The 18,484-nt window shown below is 40.6% G+C and overlaps 1 protein-coding gene across 1 annotated transcript in view; it reads left to right on the top strand.

Moving 5' to 3' along the window:
- Positions 1-18,484, top strand: part of LOC129186104 (sodium- and chloride-dependent GABA transporter 2-like) — a 48,520-nt gene that overhangs the window by 14,499 nt on the left and 15,537 nt on the right. Inside the window, exons 6-14 of the mRNA XM_054783986.1 lie at positions 3,573-3,705; positions 4,030-4,164; positions 4,340-4,443; positions 6,430-6,554; positions 6,624-6,736; positions 6,820-6,957; positions 7,059-7,161; positions 9,835-9,935; positions 12,613-12,783. Coding sequence (XP_054639961.1) covers positions 3,573-3,705; positions 4,030-4,164; positions 4,340-4,443; positions 6,430-6,554; positions 6,624-6,736; positions 6,820-6,957; positions 7,059-7,161; positions 9,835-9,935; positions 12,613-12,783 — 1,123 coding nt within the window. The remainder of the gene's footprint in view (positions 1-3,572; positions 3,706-4,029; positions 4,165-4,339; positions 4,444-6,429; positions 6,555-6,623; positions 6,737-6,819; positions 6,958-7,058; positions 7,162-9,834; positions 9,936-12,612; positions 12,784-18,484) is intronic.

Below are 18,484 nucleotides of genomic sequence, written 5' to 3'. Positions count from 1 at the left end.
CAGCATCATCTCCCAACAGAAGAGCAGTTTCAGTGGCAGACTACTATCACTGCCTCGCTCCACTGTAAGACTAAGGAGATCATTCCTCCCCCACGCCATGCGGCTTTTCAACGCAACAGAGGGGCGTGGTAAAAACATACACAGGATTGGACTTGCAGTATTAAATTATGATGTATTACTATTATGTTGTATTATTATTAGAATGTATTATCATTATTCATTATGTATTATTGCACAAATGATCTGCCCCATCGAGGTTTTTGGAGGTGTTTTAATAGCAGGCTTTTGAGGCGGAATAGGTGTGTCCCATTACGTGCATTAATTAGCTGCCTCTTTGATAACTTTAGAACACACAGAAAAGAGTGGCGTGTGTTCATGTGACACATAAGGATTGTGGATGATGATGGGCAGAATTCCCAAAGAAGTGCAGTTTTCCTTTATTAGTATGTGAATCCTGCCTGTGACAATACTGACTATGCATGTGCTACGAAACCATAACATTTGAAAAGCCCATTTAAAGTGTGTAAAATAGAGAGGAGCATAAAAACCCATTAACCGATCAGTCGCCAAGCTAAGAATTTTTTTTGCAGTTGAGGCAAACTGGAGTGCACTACTTGGCTGCAACCAGCAGAGGCACTGTTGATTCAGTCTCGACTAGTTTACTGTCACTGTGGGAAGTTGGGCTGGACTGATGCTATGACAACTACTGTATACAAAACTTTGAAACAGGTGTTCAGAACATTCTGTGAAAGATGACCCAAACCCTTTAAAAGTCAATCAATAATAACGGGCCAAGAACTGACACTTGCGGGAAACCACGTGCTGGGGACTCTGTAATTAAACTACCCTTGAACACAACATACTCAATTTAAGATTGGTAAGTTTATCTTATTATCCACAGCCGTTTGCAGTAGGTCAGAGTAATTCTTTCCTAACAAATACTTTTAGTAGTTTTGTGTAGTTGACTGATTTCTGTGGGCTTTAGGAAATACCCTTCAAATGAGTCAACTGTTGACTACTTGAAATACATCTTTTGCCAGGAAAAATGCACTTTTTGCCAGGAAAAATGCACACTTTCAGACTGAAAAAGGCACATCGCTGCATGTTTTTCTGTCTGGGAGGCAATCTTACGTTGAGCAAGGCCAAGTGGAGCGTGCCAGGGGCAGATTCAGAGATCTGTGTCCATAATGCGGAGTAATGAACATGAAGCAGCAAAATAATGACATCTTGCTTCATTTATAAGAAACTGCCCCCCTGAATGTAACCTCTACTCCCACCTTCGCACTAAGTGTTAGACACCAAAACACCACACACTCATGCAAATACCATTTCAGTGTCTGGAAAAGTATTGCAGCGCTGTTTGTGCAGGACATTGCAACACACAGGCCAACTTGACCGGTACATAACTAGTATAATCTTGAGACAAGGCCTGACTCTTTCCACATGTCATGTTCGGTATTTGTCAATAAATGTGCACATGACTCTTATCTATGTCAAGTTACGTAAACAGAGACATACAGGGTCTTGCAAAAGTGAATGCACCCCCCACATTTCTGCAAATATTTTATTGTATTTTTTCATGGGACATCACAAAAGAAACTACACTTGGATGCCATGTAGTCAGTGTACACCTTTTGGTAACTACATTTACCGTCCCCTCAGAATAACTCAACACACAACCATTAATGTCTATACCGCTGGCAACGCAAGTGAGTACACCCATATGTTAAACTGTACCAATTGAGCCCAGTTAGCCATTTTTCCTTCCCAGTGTCATTTGACTAATTAGTGTTATAACGTCTCAGGTGTGAATGGGGAGCAGGTGTGTTAAATTTGGTCTTATCGCTCTCACACTCTTTCATACTGGTCACTGGAAGTTCAACATGGCACTTCATCGAAAAGAACTCTCTGCAGATGTGCTCTGAGGACAGCTTCCACTCAGAACACTATGGTCCACCAAGTAAGACAATCTGCATCATATCCAGAGGTTGTGTTTGTAAAATAGACGTGTGAGTGCTGCCCGCATTGCTGCAGAGAATGAAGGGATTAATGCTCAGGCCATACGCCGCACTCTGCATCACATTGGTCTGCATGTCTGTCATCTCACAAGGAAGAGTCTTCTAAAGATGATTCTCAAGAAAACCCGCACACAGTTAGCTGAAGACATCCGACTAAGGATATTGTCTTATGAGACCAAGATAACCTTATTTGGTTCAGATCGTGTCAAGCAGCAACCAGGTGAGGAGTACAAAGAGAAGTGTGGTGGTGGAGTGTCATTATTTGGGGCTGCATGAATGCTGCCGGCACAGGGGAGCTACAGTTCACTAAGGGAAACATGAATGCCAAGCTGTATTGTGACATACGGAAGCAGAGGATGATGCCTTCCCCTCGGAAAGTGATTATTCCAACATGATAAAAACCCCAAACACACGATAAAAACCCCAAACACCTCCAAGACGACTACTGTCTTGCTAAAGAAGCTGAGAGTGAAGTCTCCAGAACTAAACCCTATTGAGCATCTGTGAGGCATCAAGCGGAAGGTGGAGGAATTCAATTTGTCTAACATCCACCAGCTCCATGATGTCATGATGGAGGATTCCGGAGGCAACCTGTGATGTCACTGTTGTCCAAGCTGTACACTGACTACTTTACATTGTATCATAGTGTCATTTCTTTAGTTTTGTCCAAGGAAAAGATACAAAATATTTGCAGAAATGTGAGGGGTGTACTCACTTTTGTGCTGTACACCCCTCTACTAATCTTGCTGGCCTCAGTACATTGCCATGTGGATCTGTTTTCCTCATATCACGCCTCCAAACAGGCAGGAAGAGAGTTCACTCTGTGCATTGGTTTCAGCAGCTTGCCTTTTGTTCCACAGAACAACTGTACTTTTGTACTTTTCGTAAATGTAACGTTAAAATATTGTCTGGTCTTGTTCTCGTAGACCCAATCTCATGTATCGTCTCGTGAAGTGACGTTTCAAATTATTTAGCTAGTATTTGCTTTGTTTATGGCTAATTTACATATGAGCAGTGAGTACATACTGTTTAACATTATTTATGGCGATCACTTGTTCCGTTTCATAACACACCTCATACATAGAAAAGATCCGTGTTGACAATTTAGTGACACGGTTGACATATTTAGCAAGTAAGGGTGCGCATTTAAGTGTTTCTCATGTCATGCATTCAGTAATTAAATACAAGCCATCAACAAAGGTGAAGTATCCGCCGAGCAGGCGCGTAGGAGTGAGCTCCACCTCAAGGCAAAGCACGTCTGAAAGCTGTAAAAATCCCTCCACAATGCAACCCAGCCCTTGATCAACAGAGCCAAGAAGACAGAGTTTGGACACACCTCCGTCGCCTCGCAACACCTCGCCTTACTGGTGAAGCCCGCATGGGTGTCCATAGAGTGGCGCAGGGGCCAACAAAAGCCCAGCAAAAGTGGAAAAATAGAGCAAAACATGTAACTTGAAAAAGCTAGAATGTTGATATGAATAACTAAAAAAAAAAACCCACACTGATTTGTCTTATTGTATTCTCTTTGTGCAACAACCATGTTTGTGTTTTAAGGAGACGAGTTCTGGGTATTTCCAACGGTATTGAAGAAATTGGAAGCCTGAGGTGGGAGCTGGCCTTGTGTCTCTTGTTGGCATGGATCTTGTGCTATTTCTGTGTTTGGAAAGGAGTGAGATCCACTGGAAAGGTAACGCTCCCCTGCCCTATTTATGTCAGCGTTAGCGCATGTGATTATGTTCTAATTATCATTTAAAAAAAAAACAACATGTTGAGCAGAGGACTAATACATAAAGATCTGAGCTAAAATCAATCGATTGCAATTGTTGAATGGTAGACCTTTGACTTCCACTACCTGTGATGCAATGATCCGTGCCCTAGAATAATCTGTATAAACAAATAGATTATTGTCTCGAGCACACTTCATCCCTGTGATTTTTTTCGAATTATTTATCATCAAATTGCTATTTAAATGTATCGGACAAGCATTAACCCTCATTTCTCTTGTCGACAGGTAGTTTACTTCACAGCCACGTTCCCCTATGTAATGTTAGTTGTTCTGTTGGCTCGTGGACTCACTTTGCCCGGTGCCAAGGACGGCTTAATTTTCTACCTCTATCCTGACCCGACAAGGTTGGTGGACCCTCAAGTAAGTAATAAAGCGCCAGGCCTAAAAATCCAGCCATGATGAGAGGCGATAAATCAGCTGCTTCTATGAAACAAAAGGCTAAATCCTGTATTTGATCTTTGAAATTCAGATATTTATCTTATAGTTGTTTGCTCAATGGAGAGTTTACATCAGGGTTTCTTCCATGTTTACTCAGGTTTGGATGGACGCAGGTGCACAAGTCCTTTTCTCTTTTGGGATTTGTCAGGGAAGTTTGACCGCTCTGGGAAGTTACAATGAGTTTAATAATAATTGCTACAAGTAAGTATTCTCTTTTACATTTTAATTGACAGAATGTACAGTACAGATATTTGACAACATGCAGTTTAGACGTACCACAAATGGCCCAATTAAGGAGACTATTCAGTAAATAATAATGAAGATGCTGAGGTTTTCTCTGGGAGTGACCAGGAAGGATAGGATCAGGAATGAGTACATCAGAGGGACAGCACATGTTAGAGGTTTTGGAGATAAAGTCAGAGAGGCCAGACTGAGATGGTTTGGACATGTCCAGAGGAGAGATAGGGAATATATAGGTAGAAGGATGCTGAGTTTGGAAATTCCGGGCAGAAGGCCTAGAGGATGACCAAAGAGGAGGTTTATGGATGTAGTGAAAGAGGACATGAAGGTAGTTGGTGTGAGAGAAGAGGATGCAGAAGACAGGGTTAGATGGAGGCAATTGATTCACAGTGGCGACCCCTGAAGGGAAAAGCCGAAAGGAGAAGAAGAAGATCACACCTAAATGTTTCAGATCATATAAACAAACTTAAATAAGAGTCAATGACAACACAACTGAATACAAAATGCAGTTTTTGAATGAAACTTTTTATTATTAAGGGGGAAAATGAAAGTAATTGATCTTATCAGTCTGGAAAAGGTTATAAAGCCATTTCTAAAGCTTTGGGACTCCCACAAACCACAGTGAGAGCCATTATCCACAACTGGCAAAAACTTGGAACAGTGGTGAACCTTCCCAGGAGTGGCCGGCCAACCAAAATTACCCCAAGAGCGCAGTGACGACTCATTAAAACGATCACAAAAGGCCCCACAACAACATCCAAAGAACTGCAGGCCTCCTTTGCCTCAGTTAAGGTCAGTGTTCATAACTCCACCATAAGAAAGACACTGGGCAAAGACGGCCTGCATGGCAGAGTTCCAAGACCAAAACCATTGCTGAACAAAAAGAACATTAACGCTCGTCTCAATTTTGCCAGAAAACATCTTAATGATCCCCAAGACCTTTGGGAAAATACTCTGTGGTCTGACGAGACAAAAGTTGAACTGTTTGGAAGGTGTGTGTCCCATTACATCTGGCATAAAAGTAACGCCACATTTCAGAAAAAGAACATCATACCAACAGTAAAATGTGGTGGTGGTAGTGTGATGGTCTGGGGCTGTTTTATGCTTCAGGACCTGGAAGACTTGCTGTGATAAACGGAACCATGAATTCTGCTGTCTGCCAAAAAATCCTGAAGGAGAATGTCCAGCCATGTCTTGGTGACCTCAAGCTGAAACCAACTTGGGTTCTGCAGCAGGACAATGATCCAAAACACATCAGCAAGTCCACCTCTGAATGGCTGAAGAAAAACAACATGAAGACTTTGGAGTGGCCTCGTCAAAGTCCTGACCTGAATCCTATTGCGATGCTGTGGCATGACCTTAAAAAGGCGCTTCATGCTGGAAAACCCTCCAATGTGGCTTAAGTGTGACAAACATGCAAAAAAAGAAGAAATAAGGAAGGGGACAAACACTTTTTCACACCACTGTATGTGGGTGTTTTTTGTTACACGTTTTGGGGAAGTTTGTTCTTTAGCCAGCATGTGAAGGTCTATCTTCTGTCATTTAGTGCTGTTTATAAAAAGACCGGATGTGACCTTTCAGGGGGCAATGCTCTTGCAAGTGTTTATCCTGCCTCTCCTGCGTGAACAAACGTTGAGTCATTTGCTGGTCAACGTATGAAGCTGCTTTGGTTTGATCAATGTTTTGCTTTCATACTGTACATTATATGAAAAAGTTATCATCATAATATAAATGATTATGTTCTCTATTAAAAAGGGATTGGGGTTTTTAAATGTTATTTTTTTTGTTCTTGAGTCGAAACTGCCCTCTGGTGGTGGCGGAGCTGTGGTGCAACACATTGCCTCTGATGAAAGGAATAATGTCTAAATAATTGGAATGTGCTATCTAACTGAAGGCATGAGTTGTATAAGTATCATAAATAAGTTGTTTTTTTTCTTCTTTCCTTAGGGACACGTTTGTTCTGTGTTTGGTGAACGGTGGGTCAAGCTTTGTGGCGGGATTTGCTATCTTCTCGGTTTTAGGATTTATGTCCTATGAACAGGGGCTGCCGATATCTGAAGTGGCTGCTTCTGGTAAGTAGCCGAGCTAATATTACACAACTAATATAACTAATAATAGCGGAATAATGTGTCTAAATGCAGGGCCTGGCCTGGCATTTATTGCATATCCACGGGCCGTAGCCATGATGCCGCTGCCTCAGTTGTGGGCCATCTGCTTCTTCATCATGGTCATCCTTCTGGGGGCTGACACACAGGTCAGCTCTGAACGAAATATTCATTAATTAAATGTGTGCCCCGGGTGGGTTTCATCTCATGTCTCATTTGTCTCCTCTGGTAGTTTGTGAGCTTGGAGTGCCTGATGACTTCTGTGACAGATATGTTCCCGACTGTTTTCCGGAGGGCTTATCGGCGAGAATTGCTGCTGCTTTGCCTTTGCGGCGTTTGCTTCTTCCTCGGTCTCCTTCTGGTCACTGAGGTGAGAGCTGCTTTTTACTGCTTACCTTGTTAGAATTCATTTTTGAACATGTGTTCTGCACAGTTTGCTGTTGGGTCATGACCTATCCACACTTCCTGCAGGGGGGCTTGTATTTCCTTCAGCTTTTTGACCATTACGTTTGCAGCGGCAACAACCTTCTCCTGCTTTCAGTGTGTCAGTCCATAGCAATTGGATGGATATATGGTGAGTCATTTATTTACATTCCAAATTAAGACTTTTTTTTTTTTTTTTTAATACAGTGGTGCCTTGGTTAACGTCATTAATCCATTCCAGAAGGTCCAACTCAAACCAAAACGGACTCTAACCAAAGCAAATTTTCCCATAAAAAAATAATTTAAATCCAATTAATCCGTTCCAGATACCCAAAAATGTTAACACAAAACACATTTTATAGACAATTATAGTTTTACATGCGGAAAATGATGCAAAAATCAACAAATGAATGGCCAACTGAACATTTAACATCACTTTTACGTAGTTTTGTTGGGGGAAAAAAAACAACAAAATAAGACAAAAACATTATTCTGCTGTAACGCTGGCAGCAGTGACGTCAGAGAAGTGCACCTACAAGGATACCATATACTGTAAGGTGTGTGGTATGTTTGACTGCGGATGCCGTAAACATGCTACAGTAAGTTTGAACGTTTTGTTTTTTTGTTGGAACCTGAAATTTGTGTTATGGATGTAAAATGAGACAACAGAAACACAGAGTGTCACCCTCGATGTTCTGCCGGGTTGATAGACTGTTCAGCGGGAACCGGAGTCGATGTGTATGCACCGCAGCTGATGACTGAGCCACGCGGTCACATTGACATACCTCTGAAATGACGACGGTCTTCTCTTTAAGCCGTAAAATGTGGAGGTCTTGCACCCTTGTCTCGGTATGGTTCATCCCCTTTCTCTTTTGTGTGGTCAATGTCTTTGTTAGGTCGTGTATCTCTCTCTACTCTGATATAAACAAACGCCTTTGTCCAAAAATGGAGCCTGTGGCTCAAAATGCATTGCGCGATCACATGCAAGTATCACTAGATTTCATCTTGGGCATGTGATCCAAGCATAAACAAACCCGACGGTATGTTGGATGCTAAACAAGCAGCTGACACAAGCCAAGGCAAAATTTTAGCAAATATTTTAACCGAAAAACGTGCTAACCGGGGCGGGCATTAACCGAGGTACCACTGTACTGGATGGCACTAAATACTCGCAAGTGTTATTGTGCATATAACCTCCAATGTTAGTTTGCAACACTGTTAAATAATATGCCATTAATTATTAGAAAGCATTAGATGCCAAAACAAAACCATACTGTTATTTAGGACCTAGGCAAGGAAGTAGATTTGGTGAATTTCCACAGTGTCCCTTAGCTCACTGCAGAAACACGTGTGTTATGGTGACACAAACACAAGCAGCCCTGCACATCATCCAGTATGAGATGTTACTTTTGGCACCAACAGTAAATACCAAATGATAGAGCCAATAGAATTGTTTGGCTTGGAAAAGTACAACCCCCACCCCCCACCCCCCACAAATACATGATTGCATAAGCGCCCTGTCAATCATATCAAGGTAGAGCCAATCATCAACAGGTGGGCGTGAACTTCTGTTAAACCAGATGCTTACTGCTAGCATTGCAAGCAGACAAAAAATCATCCTTTCCTTTCCGTCCCCAAAACCTTTGTCTTGTTTTCACGAAACTGGCTGTCAAGATGTGATAAAACGGCTGCCATTGGAGCATCTGTACTAACCTCCTCTGCTGTCCCAGTCATTTCGTTTTGACGTCTTTTGGCCCCCTCATTGTTGATTTGACTTCCCGTAAACGGCGCTGATTGGCTCTGGCGGTCACACTTGTATCATGAAAATAAAAGTTTGGATTTTGAAACCTTTATATTCATCCACACTTAGAAGATTATGTCTTTAACTGTGAAGAGAAAATGTTCACCTCTTTAGTAGAAAGCTGGTACCTCTATTTTTTTAAATGAGATCTGCTGCCCCCTGCTGGAACGTACTGACAATGCATGTTATGTAGTGAATGGAGAGAGGGGATTGAGTTCAAATGTTATACAAATTGATTCTACAGTTAAAGCAATTCAGTCAGATGCTGAAAATGAAGTATATCAAACATTATCTTGTCTAGCACAGATATAGTGTATATGATCAAGTTACACTATTTCTAACCTTTTATTAAACAAGCCAAGTCATATATACACTCTCTACGTTGCATACATTCCTTTAATGTATCTTGGCCAGTACGACTTGGCGTGCACTTCTATCGAGTGTCACACTCCCCCGGCTCTTAAGCACTTTGTCTGCCAAATATTTTGTCCTCTTTTGTTCCTCCCCATCACTCCCATTTAAGCTTATCCAAGTTTGAGGGCCATTAGATTCCAAGGAGGACTTTGGCGCTTTTTATTAGATGCCCATGCGTGCTTTGTGCTACCCTTTCGTTAACAGGATTTTTTTTTTTTTTTTACTCACAGTGGTTTAAGGCTTTGGGTGAGAAATATATTTTGTTGGGTTTCACACATGCTGCAAAACAATGCATAGGCACTCAGCAGGCACTTTATTTGGTACACCTGCAGTCACTAATGACATCCATTATAAGACCTGTAGCCTTTTCAAAGGTAATAGCGCTCACTTTTGATTGTATTCATGTTTGCTATGGTGGTTGTAGATTGTAGTGTATAATCCATGCAAGCATTCTCCCAAGCATGTGCAAGCATTCACCACTTGATTGAACATTTATTTTATTCGCCCTCCCTCATGAACACATTATAATGGGACTGTCTGTGTAACACCTCACACGTTCGTTTTGAACACCAATTTTCATGTTGAAATCTTGATGTGTGTGATGAACAGGTGCAGATCGTCTGTATGACAACATTGAAGACATGATAGGATATCGTCCGTGGCCGTTAATGAAGATTTGCTGGCTTTACATTACGCCCGCGGTTTGTTTGGTGAGTGTGACCGCGTGGAGTATGTCTTTTCTGTGGCCAAAAAACTGCAAATGCATGTTTTTATGCTCACACAATCCAATTCATAATGTGTGTTTGGATATTTTTTTTCTCACCAAGCTTCATCTTGTTGTTGTTCTTCCCTCGAGCTTGAAATGACATGCTTGAAATGACATGAGAAGAGGAACAAGGCGGAGGTGGATGGGAAGAAATTAAGGATTTAAACATTGTGACGTGAGGAATTTGAGAAAGGTGCTGGTGTCAGTGCCAGGTGGGTTAGGATGAAGGGAGTGACGAGCCTGCTTTCCTACTGAGAAGCTTTCATATTTGCTTTTATAAGTGGGTAAGAATTCTCTAACTGCTACTGTGCTGTATGAGTAATTACTGCAAAGAGGGTAAAAAAATCCTATCGCACAAAAAAGAAAACTGGAAAATAATTTGCCATTTGGCCTTTGCTTAACTCTTTATAGGGCACACCTATTTGGGAATTCAAACTTGTATCCCCAGAGAACTTTTATCAGCTATTTCAGTCATTATAATTTCTATTTATAATTATAACATGAGTATAATATTAAATAAATATTGTGGTCGGCTGAGAGAAATCTCACAGTTCTCCTGCCTAAGTGAGGCGTGTTATGTTTAAGATGGTCCCATGCCCTATAAAGGACTACAGCAAATGTTATGCAAATGTTGGGGTGTGTGGTTATGCCATCAGACTGGACAAGGCGTTGGTAGGTAAATTATTTGTGTATATAGTATTTGAATCTGGCCCCCCATCTACAAGGTAAAGTCAGCATTTTTATAGCAATTTTCATTAGCGTCCATACGGCAGTCAGCATTATTGTAGTGTTCTGCACATGTCGAATTTAGAACAAAACAAAAACTGCAGTTCACTGAGGTTCTATGATTGCAGAAATGCAGCAAAAGTTGGAAACTTTCTGTAGGAAATACCGTGGAAAAATGAAATGGTTTTTTACATTTTCATTGTCTATCTCTAAAGGAAAATGCTGTAAATGTTGTTGGGGAGGAAATATCTCAGATTAACATATGATCATATATTAACATATTTAATCTCGGACATTACAGTTAAAAACTGCAAAAACAATCAAACAGCAGTTCAGAACAATGACTTATTTTTAACAAAACAATGACTAAACAACAAAAACAATGACTTATTTTTAAGCAGATAGTAAAGCGATACTTACCGTAATAATATACGAGCTGTACATTGACTACTCTAAAGTAGTAAGTAGTAAAATATCCAAGCTAATGTTCTATGTTACTGTCCCTTGAGAGGATTTACAGTCGACCCCTGCTTTTCGCAGGGGTTACACTCCGGGACCACTAGGGAATGATGACAATCCGCTGGTAATTGAGATGTCTGTTTTATGACACACTGCTCCCCCTACCCCTCCAAACCAACATTGTCCTCTGATTTCAGATCAACATTGACAAGAAGAGTGACTGTTATAATTATTAAACCAGGTTCAGCTCCGGAACCCTCCCCTTCTCTTTTCAATTACCGTTGTTCACTCGCAACCCAATCCAGGTTAAAGCCCGAAATACGCCTCACACATTTATCAAACACATTTAAAGTATAAAATACTCACCACTAATGAATACCAATGGAAGAGCATCTGTAAACAGATGGGATCGGAGTCACGGTGTAGAAATTTATAAACACAAACCAGTGAAAGTTTGCACACACCTTCTCATTCAGTGGCATGAGGAAGTGTGTCCAAACATTTGACTGGTAGTGTATACGTATCATTTTTGTGTCTCACAGCGACGATGGTGCGTTCCAGGACCGCAGGAGGACCAACTGCAAAATTGCAACAGTTGACAAACATTATCAGTGAAGCATAAAGACATAAGCTAGGATTGTCAAAAATAGCACGTTAACAGCAGTAACTAATTTATTGAATCAATTACATAACATTTTTTATCGTAATTAACGCATACACATCATGGCAAGCCCTCCCTGTTGTGACGGCAGACGCAGGCACAGTGTAGCGTTCCCACAGAGTCACAGAGTCTGATGCTCTTCTATAACTTTATTCTGACCTGAACACATCAACAACAGTGCAATTCCAACACCAAGTATGTATTTCTAACTCACAAATACGTCTCTTGTCATTTCGTCATCAGAACGACACTTCCTCATTGTCACTAGACGCCCGCCAAATGCAACAACGTCTTTATTATGCGTGTGTGTGGTCTAAATAAACAGAAATGCAAAGAAAAACAATTAAGTGGATATTCCTATCACTCATTTTGTAGCTCTTAATGCGGAAGTACAATTTGCTGCATTTATGTATGCTCGGAAAACCCAGAAAATACACTCAAAACATGTTTTTTTTTTAATGGTTTTTGACTGTATTATCACATAGTGTATTTTTTATTTATTTATTTTTTTCTTAAGGTGCGGACATCCACTTATGTTTGTGTATGTTATAGCCACATTTCTAGTTAATTCCTATGAACTGAAATCAATTTCCATGGAAAGTTTCCAGCTCTTTTCTTGTTTTGTGATTGTTTTTGTTGTACAAAAATGCAAATATCTGTATTTTCCATCACATTTTCCACCCTTAGTGATGTCCAACTAAACACGGCAGGAGTGAATTGAAATGTGTGGACGTTGAAGGTTTGAAGGTTTTTCCTTGTTTGCTTTCCTTGCCAGGGCACCTTCATCTTCTCTGTGGTGAGATACAAGCCTCTCAAATTCAACAAAACCTACGTGTACCCAACTTGGGCCTATGCTTTGGGCTGGTTCCTCGGGCTCTTCTGCGTCCTGCTGGTACCTCTGTGGATCCTCTTTAAAGTGACTCAGATGAAAGGCACGACATGGCAGGTAGGTGTTTGCTAACGAGTGTGGGTCTAACACAAATACTCAACATTGCAATAGATAATTACATACCAGACTCTTGGTTGTTATCTAACAACAAATATTACTGGGACCTGAGTACAAAACAGTGTGCACGTAGCCTTCACCTACTGGATTAGCAGCACTCTGACTCGGTGGTTGCCTCGGCAACAACACCCAGGCTGGCCCAAAATGACCCGACACGCCCCTGGTTTGGCACTACCAACACTGGTGGCACAGGAATAATGAAAGCTCCACCAGGCCTTTTGTGGCCCAGCTTGATGGCTAAACCAAAGAACCTGCGCTGTTCTGTTCCCACAGTGCCAAAAACAAAACAGACCACCACCAAAACTTAAATAGGGGTGGTTACTACAACAACTACAGCCCATCCGCTGAGGAATTTTTCACACACCTCAAACATGCACTTACTTTAAGCGTTGGGGGGGTGGGGGGACCTCAATGAACAATTTCACCACTTAAAACACAAACGTTTCGTCAATGTTAAAATCCCAGTTTAATCAGCATATGAGTGTAAAGGTGCCGGGTTACAAAATGTGCTGAGTGGGCTGGATTTGAGGTAACCTGGTGATGGGCCAACTCACAGCTGCAGGCAACATGCTGGATTTAAGAAAAGTAATTAATCGTGTTAATATTATTCCAAGGATTGACGTGTCATCTGTTGGTGACAAATTAACACAAGTACGATGGAAAAAATATGCAAACTTTTTTATTTACCCGAGTCACAAAACGATACAGGTGCGTTTTGAAATATTTAGTGTCCCACAAACTGACGCTGAAAGATATTATTGTCAACATTTTTTGAGACCAAATAAACCACTGTTATGATAATAATAATAATAATAATAATAATAATATAGATCACTGTTTTTTCCCTTGTCTACTTGTCTTTGTCTCTTTATGTCAGAGCTGTCCAGCTGTCCTTTGATAGCTACAAAACAAAAAAAACAATTCATGCAAAAAAAAAACCATAACATATAAAACAATACAAGACAAATCTTTGTGGGTTTTTTTTTTTTTTTTTTAGACATAAGTATCAAAATTTTTGCTTTTTCTAGTTACATTATGCCTTTTTGCTCTATTTTTTTTTTCTGCAATTCATCACAATTTGGACACTCATGCATGTTGTGCCAGGAAGGCGAAGGTGTGCCCAAGCTCTGCCTTCTTGGCTCTGTTGGTCATGGGCTGGGTTGCATTGTGGAGGGATTTTTAAAGCTTTCAGACGTGCGTTGCACGGCGTTACATAGGTGGAGCTCACGCCTACTCGCCTGCTCGGCGGATGCTTCACCTTTTGTTGCCGACTTGCATTTAATTACCAAATAAATACATGATGTAAACGCTTAATTTTGCATTCTAAGTCGTAAGAAGGGTTCATTACACGTTGCATCTTTTTACACTAAAAGAAACAAGATTTTTCCGACTTTTAGCTTTTTGTGTGATTTTGGGGCCAATGTGTTAATACACTCTGTCAAAATGAAAAAAACTGTACAGTCCCACATGTCAGGCTGTAGTGGATAAAAGTGGAAAACATTTTTAAGGGGAGATATAAAGGTGAACATATTTTTATTACACGTATAGCTAGCTATGATTTCTGGATCAACAGGTTGATACCTTTAATGTTGAAACCTGTCTATAGGTGTTAAAATTGCTGTCAGCCTTTTTTTATTTTATTTTGGCGAAGTTGTGTATGTTGCCATGTGTCAAACAAGTTCTGTTTCAAGTGCCGATGTTCACGTATTAAGGTATTCAAAGTTGGGTTTTTTTGGTTTTGTTTTTTTGTCACAGCTTGTTTGCTTCTCTTTTGAGCTGCAAAAAGAACATATTTGATATTCTTGGATTTGTATTTTTATGCATCTACTCTTTTTCTTCTGTGGTCATTTGGGTTGTGTTCTATATGGGTATAGTTCTATGCATCCAATCCTTATCATGTAGATTTCAAATGCTAAGTGGCCATATTCCTCCTTTGTGCCTACATACTGTATATCTTTTTTTAACTATGGCATGTAAACAACTTCAAGCAACATCAAGCAGTGACAATCCAAAAGTATGCAACAATGAATAAAAACATGAAACAGTACATTTACATGTTTTTATTGTAAACGTTAAGCTTGTTAGGAGTATGTATAATAATAGAATAATAATTGAATAATAAGAGCTGTTTTGCCTTAGGTCACCAAGGAAATACAGTATTAGCAGGCAATACTGTACTGTGCATCACCTGACTTAATTACATGAGATGTACAGTAATCCCTTGTTTATTGTGATTAACTGTTTCCACAACCGACCGTGATAAGTGAAGTTCCACGAAGTAGGATTGCCTATTTAGAAATGGAATATTTTCAGAGCATAGAGAACCTGGTTACGACCTTCTAAATACAGTTTTTAAAATTATCAAAGCCCTCTAGACATTAACTAACACCCTTATAGTCACCCTTACACTCATATTAGCCAATATAGCAGACATAGTAACATAAGATGGGCTGCACCGTGGCCTAGTGGTTAGCATGTTGACCACACAGTCAGAAGATCTAGGTTGGAATCTCCGTTGGGCATCTCTGTGTGGAGTTCGCATGTTCTACTTGTGGGTTTTCTCCGACTTCTTCTTATATTCCAAAAATATTGGTTAGGTTAGGTTAATCGAAGACTCTAAATTGTCCATGAATGAGAGTGTGAATGGTTGTTTGTCTACTGTATATGTGCCCTGCGATTGGCTGGCGAGCAGTCCAGGGTGTACCCTGCCTCTCGCTTGACTGAAGTTAGCTGAGATTGGCCCTAGCATACCCACTAATGAGGACAAGCAGCATAGAAAATGAATGAATGAATAACATACAATAAGACATCTTAGACATAAATAAGACTCAAGCTCATGCGTTGCTCTGTATGTACATAACGTGTTCCCTAGGTGGAAGCACAGTGAGTGGTGGACAGGAAGTGACGTTGGGGGTTCAGAGTTGAGTTTCAGCTTGTCGTGGGTTACAACCGCAACAGTAGCCTGTGTTTTTTTTTTTTTTAGCAATTATTGTGCCTAATTCAAACCTGCAATAAAAGCTGTTGTTCCGGGGATCAAGCCTAGTGACGAGTGTAGAATATTACGTCAGCGTCTATGAATGCGTCTTTTAAATGCCTTATATTTGTATTTTACTCTATTTGGCCATTTTTATGCTTGAAAATGCAAAGTAAGAAAAATATGTAACGTTTGCTTAAATATGCATATGTTTTGACTAATAGCAGGCCATCTTCTACCACGAAGCAGCATGATTTATCAGGATATTTTTGAAAAACTGATATAGTGAAGCTGCAAAATCCGAACCGCAAAGTGACAAGGGATGACTGTACTCTGACGTAACCTTGCATGCATGTTCAAAATAAATTCAACCAATTACAGCACTGACCCAAATAAAAGATGATCCCGCTTTTTTAAGACCCGATTTTCGAAAAGTATATAAATGTCAAGACAAAATGAATATTTTTTTTGTCAAATCGTATTTGCCTTCACATATTTTATGAATCATATTTCCTAGCAGCTGGACATTTGATTGACGCTGCTTCACTGATTAGCATATCCTTGAAATGAACATCATACGTCCTCCTCTTGTGCTTTGATACCGTGACGCGTAACGTGACGGGAGTAGGTTATGTACTGTAGGTTATTTTGCTCTTCTTATCATCTTCGATTGAGTTGTTCTTCTTACCTCTTGAGTTTGGCTCTTCGAGAGTTTGTCAATGAGGGCAGAGGTCAGCGGTTCTTGTGTCTTCCATCGCATCACGTCGGGGTCACCAAGTTCTTGCGAATTCAAAATTCTCTAAGTAGATTTGGACATCATTCAGACAATTAATCAATAATGATGTATTCTACTTAACAAAAATACGGTGATACATACAGCTGAATAAGCCAAGGCAGGTTTATTTATAAATCATATACATTTCAAAGTGCTTTACAGAAAACAAGGCAAAGATCATTAAAATCATATGCACAGTTTTCTTTTCAGCCAGGATTTGAACATTGCCAAAAGTTGAGGCTTGTGGCACAACTTCTGGAAGACTGTGCCAGATTTTAACAGCATAAAAGTGAAATGCAGCCTCACCGTGTTTGGTGTTGACTCTGGGCACCTGCAGGAGCCTGAGATGGTTCATAGGACTCTTAACATGCCAGAGGTGGACTTTGGCACAATACCATGAAAAGAGTGCACAAGCGGGGCTTGTTTTAAAGTTGATTCTCTGAGCGACGGGAAGGCAGTGCAGAGACCTAAGCACTGGACTAACATGGTCATATTTCCTGGTTCTAGTCAGGACTCGAGCAGCAGCATTCTGGATGTACTGCAGCTGTTTTACAGCTCGTTTGAGAACCTGATAAGAGGGCCGTTGCAGTAGGTCTAGCCTGCTGGAGACAAAGGCATGGATTATTCTCTCTAAATCTGCCTTAGACACCATTCCCTTGATTTTCAGGTGGTAAGAATGTGGCTTTTAAAATCAAGTCTGAGTCCATCATTAACCTGATATTTCTAATCTGATGAGTTTCAAGTTGACTGATAACATTTTCTCTTTTTTCTGTGGGCCACTGAGCAGGAGAAAATAGTTTTGCATCCGCACCCTGATCTGTTTGATGCAGTGATGTAAATCTACAGGACCACGTTCACCTGCTGTCAGTGACACATACCTGGAGGTCTGCGTGTCATCTGTATAGTTGCGCTACGACACAATGTAGCAGCGTTTTAGCTGAATAAGCATAGCAGTCAAAATTAAAACCTCATGTCTTTGAAGATAGGCTAGTCTACCTTCAGGTCCAATTCTTCAGTCCACCTCTTGGAGTCCTCAAGCAGAAAGGCCCCAAACATTGTCAGGTCTTTGCTCTTATTCTGTGCGGTCCCCCTCCTTGCATCTTGTCACGTGATCCTCCAATGTCTTCCCATTCCCAGGTTGTTTATTGACAGTCTGTTTATATGTCCTGTTGATGATTCCCAGAGGTCCTCTGTTGGTGCCCTCATGCCTGGGTTGAGCGCACTCCTGGTCAGAAATAGATTACCTACGTTCATTCCTTTATCCCCCAAATCGTCTGGCCAACCAGTCATTTTTAACTAAATGAAACGCCATTACAAAACTACAGATACTTTATATTGTGTGTCAGTTAATTCATGTTTTGGTGGTAAAGTACATTGCATTTATTGGTTATCAAATCGTGTGTGGAATTTAATCAGTCTGTGTTGTTGTGCATTTCTGATTAGTAGGGGTGTCACAAGCCTCCCAAGATTAAAACGTGACAAGATTTCGCATTCAGAAAAAAACTGTCGTGGGCGCAAGTCCTGGGACGATAAAGGAAAGAATTAATCACGCAATAAATTCAAATCAACTGGATAATTTTGCCGGCCTCAGTATATTGCCGTGCGCATGTGTGTCTGTTTTCCTTGTTTCTCTCCTCCAAACAGGCAGGAAGAGAGTTCACTCTGTGCATTGCTTTCAGCACCTTGGTGTGTTAGTTCCATAGAACAACGGCATGAACGAAGTGGTTTGGTTTGGTTTAGTTTATTTGAACATGAAGGTTACAATGGAATACATCTCGTGAATCATTCTTTGACAGTTCCACATGTCCAAAAGGAGTAGGAAGAAGCAAAGCTTATTTAATCCTACCCCCCATCCATTCTACATCTAGTACAGTACATGTAGTTCACTTCCT

Source organism: Dunckerocampus dactyliophorus, chromosome 8 (assembly GCF_027744805.1).
Source record: "Dunckerocampus dactyliophorus isolate RoL2022-P2 chromosome 8, RoL_Ddac_1.1, whole genome shotgun sequence".
Classification (NCBI taxonomy): Eukaryota; Metazoa; Chordata; class Actinopteri; order Syngnathiformes; family Syngnathidae; genus Dunckerocampus; species Dunckerocampus dactyliophorus.
The sequence above is the reverse complement of the archived record's forward strand: the minus strand, read 5'-3'. Positions and strand labels throughout refer to the sequence as shown.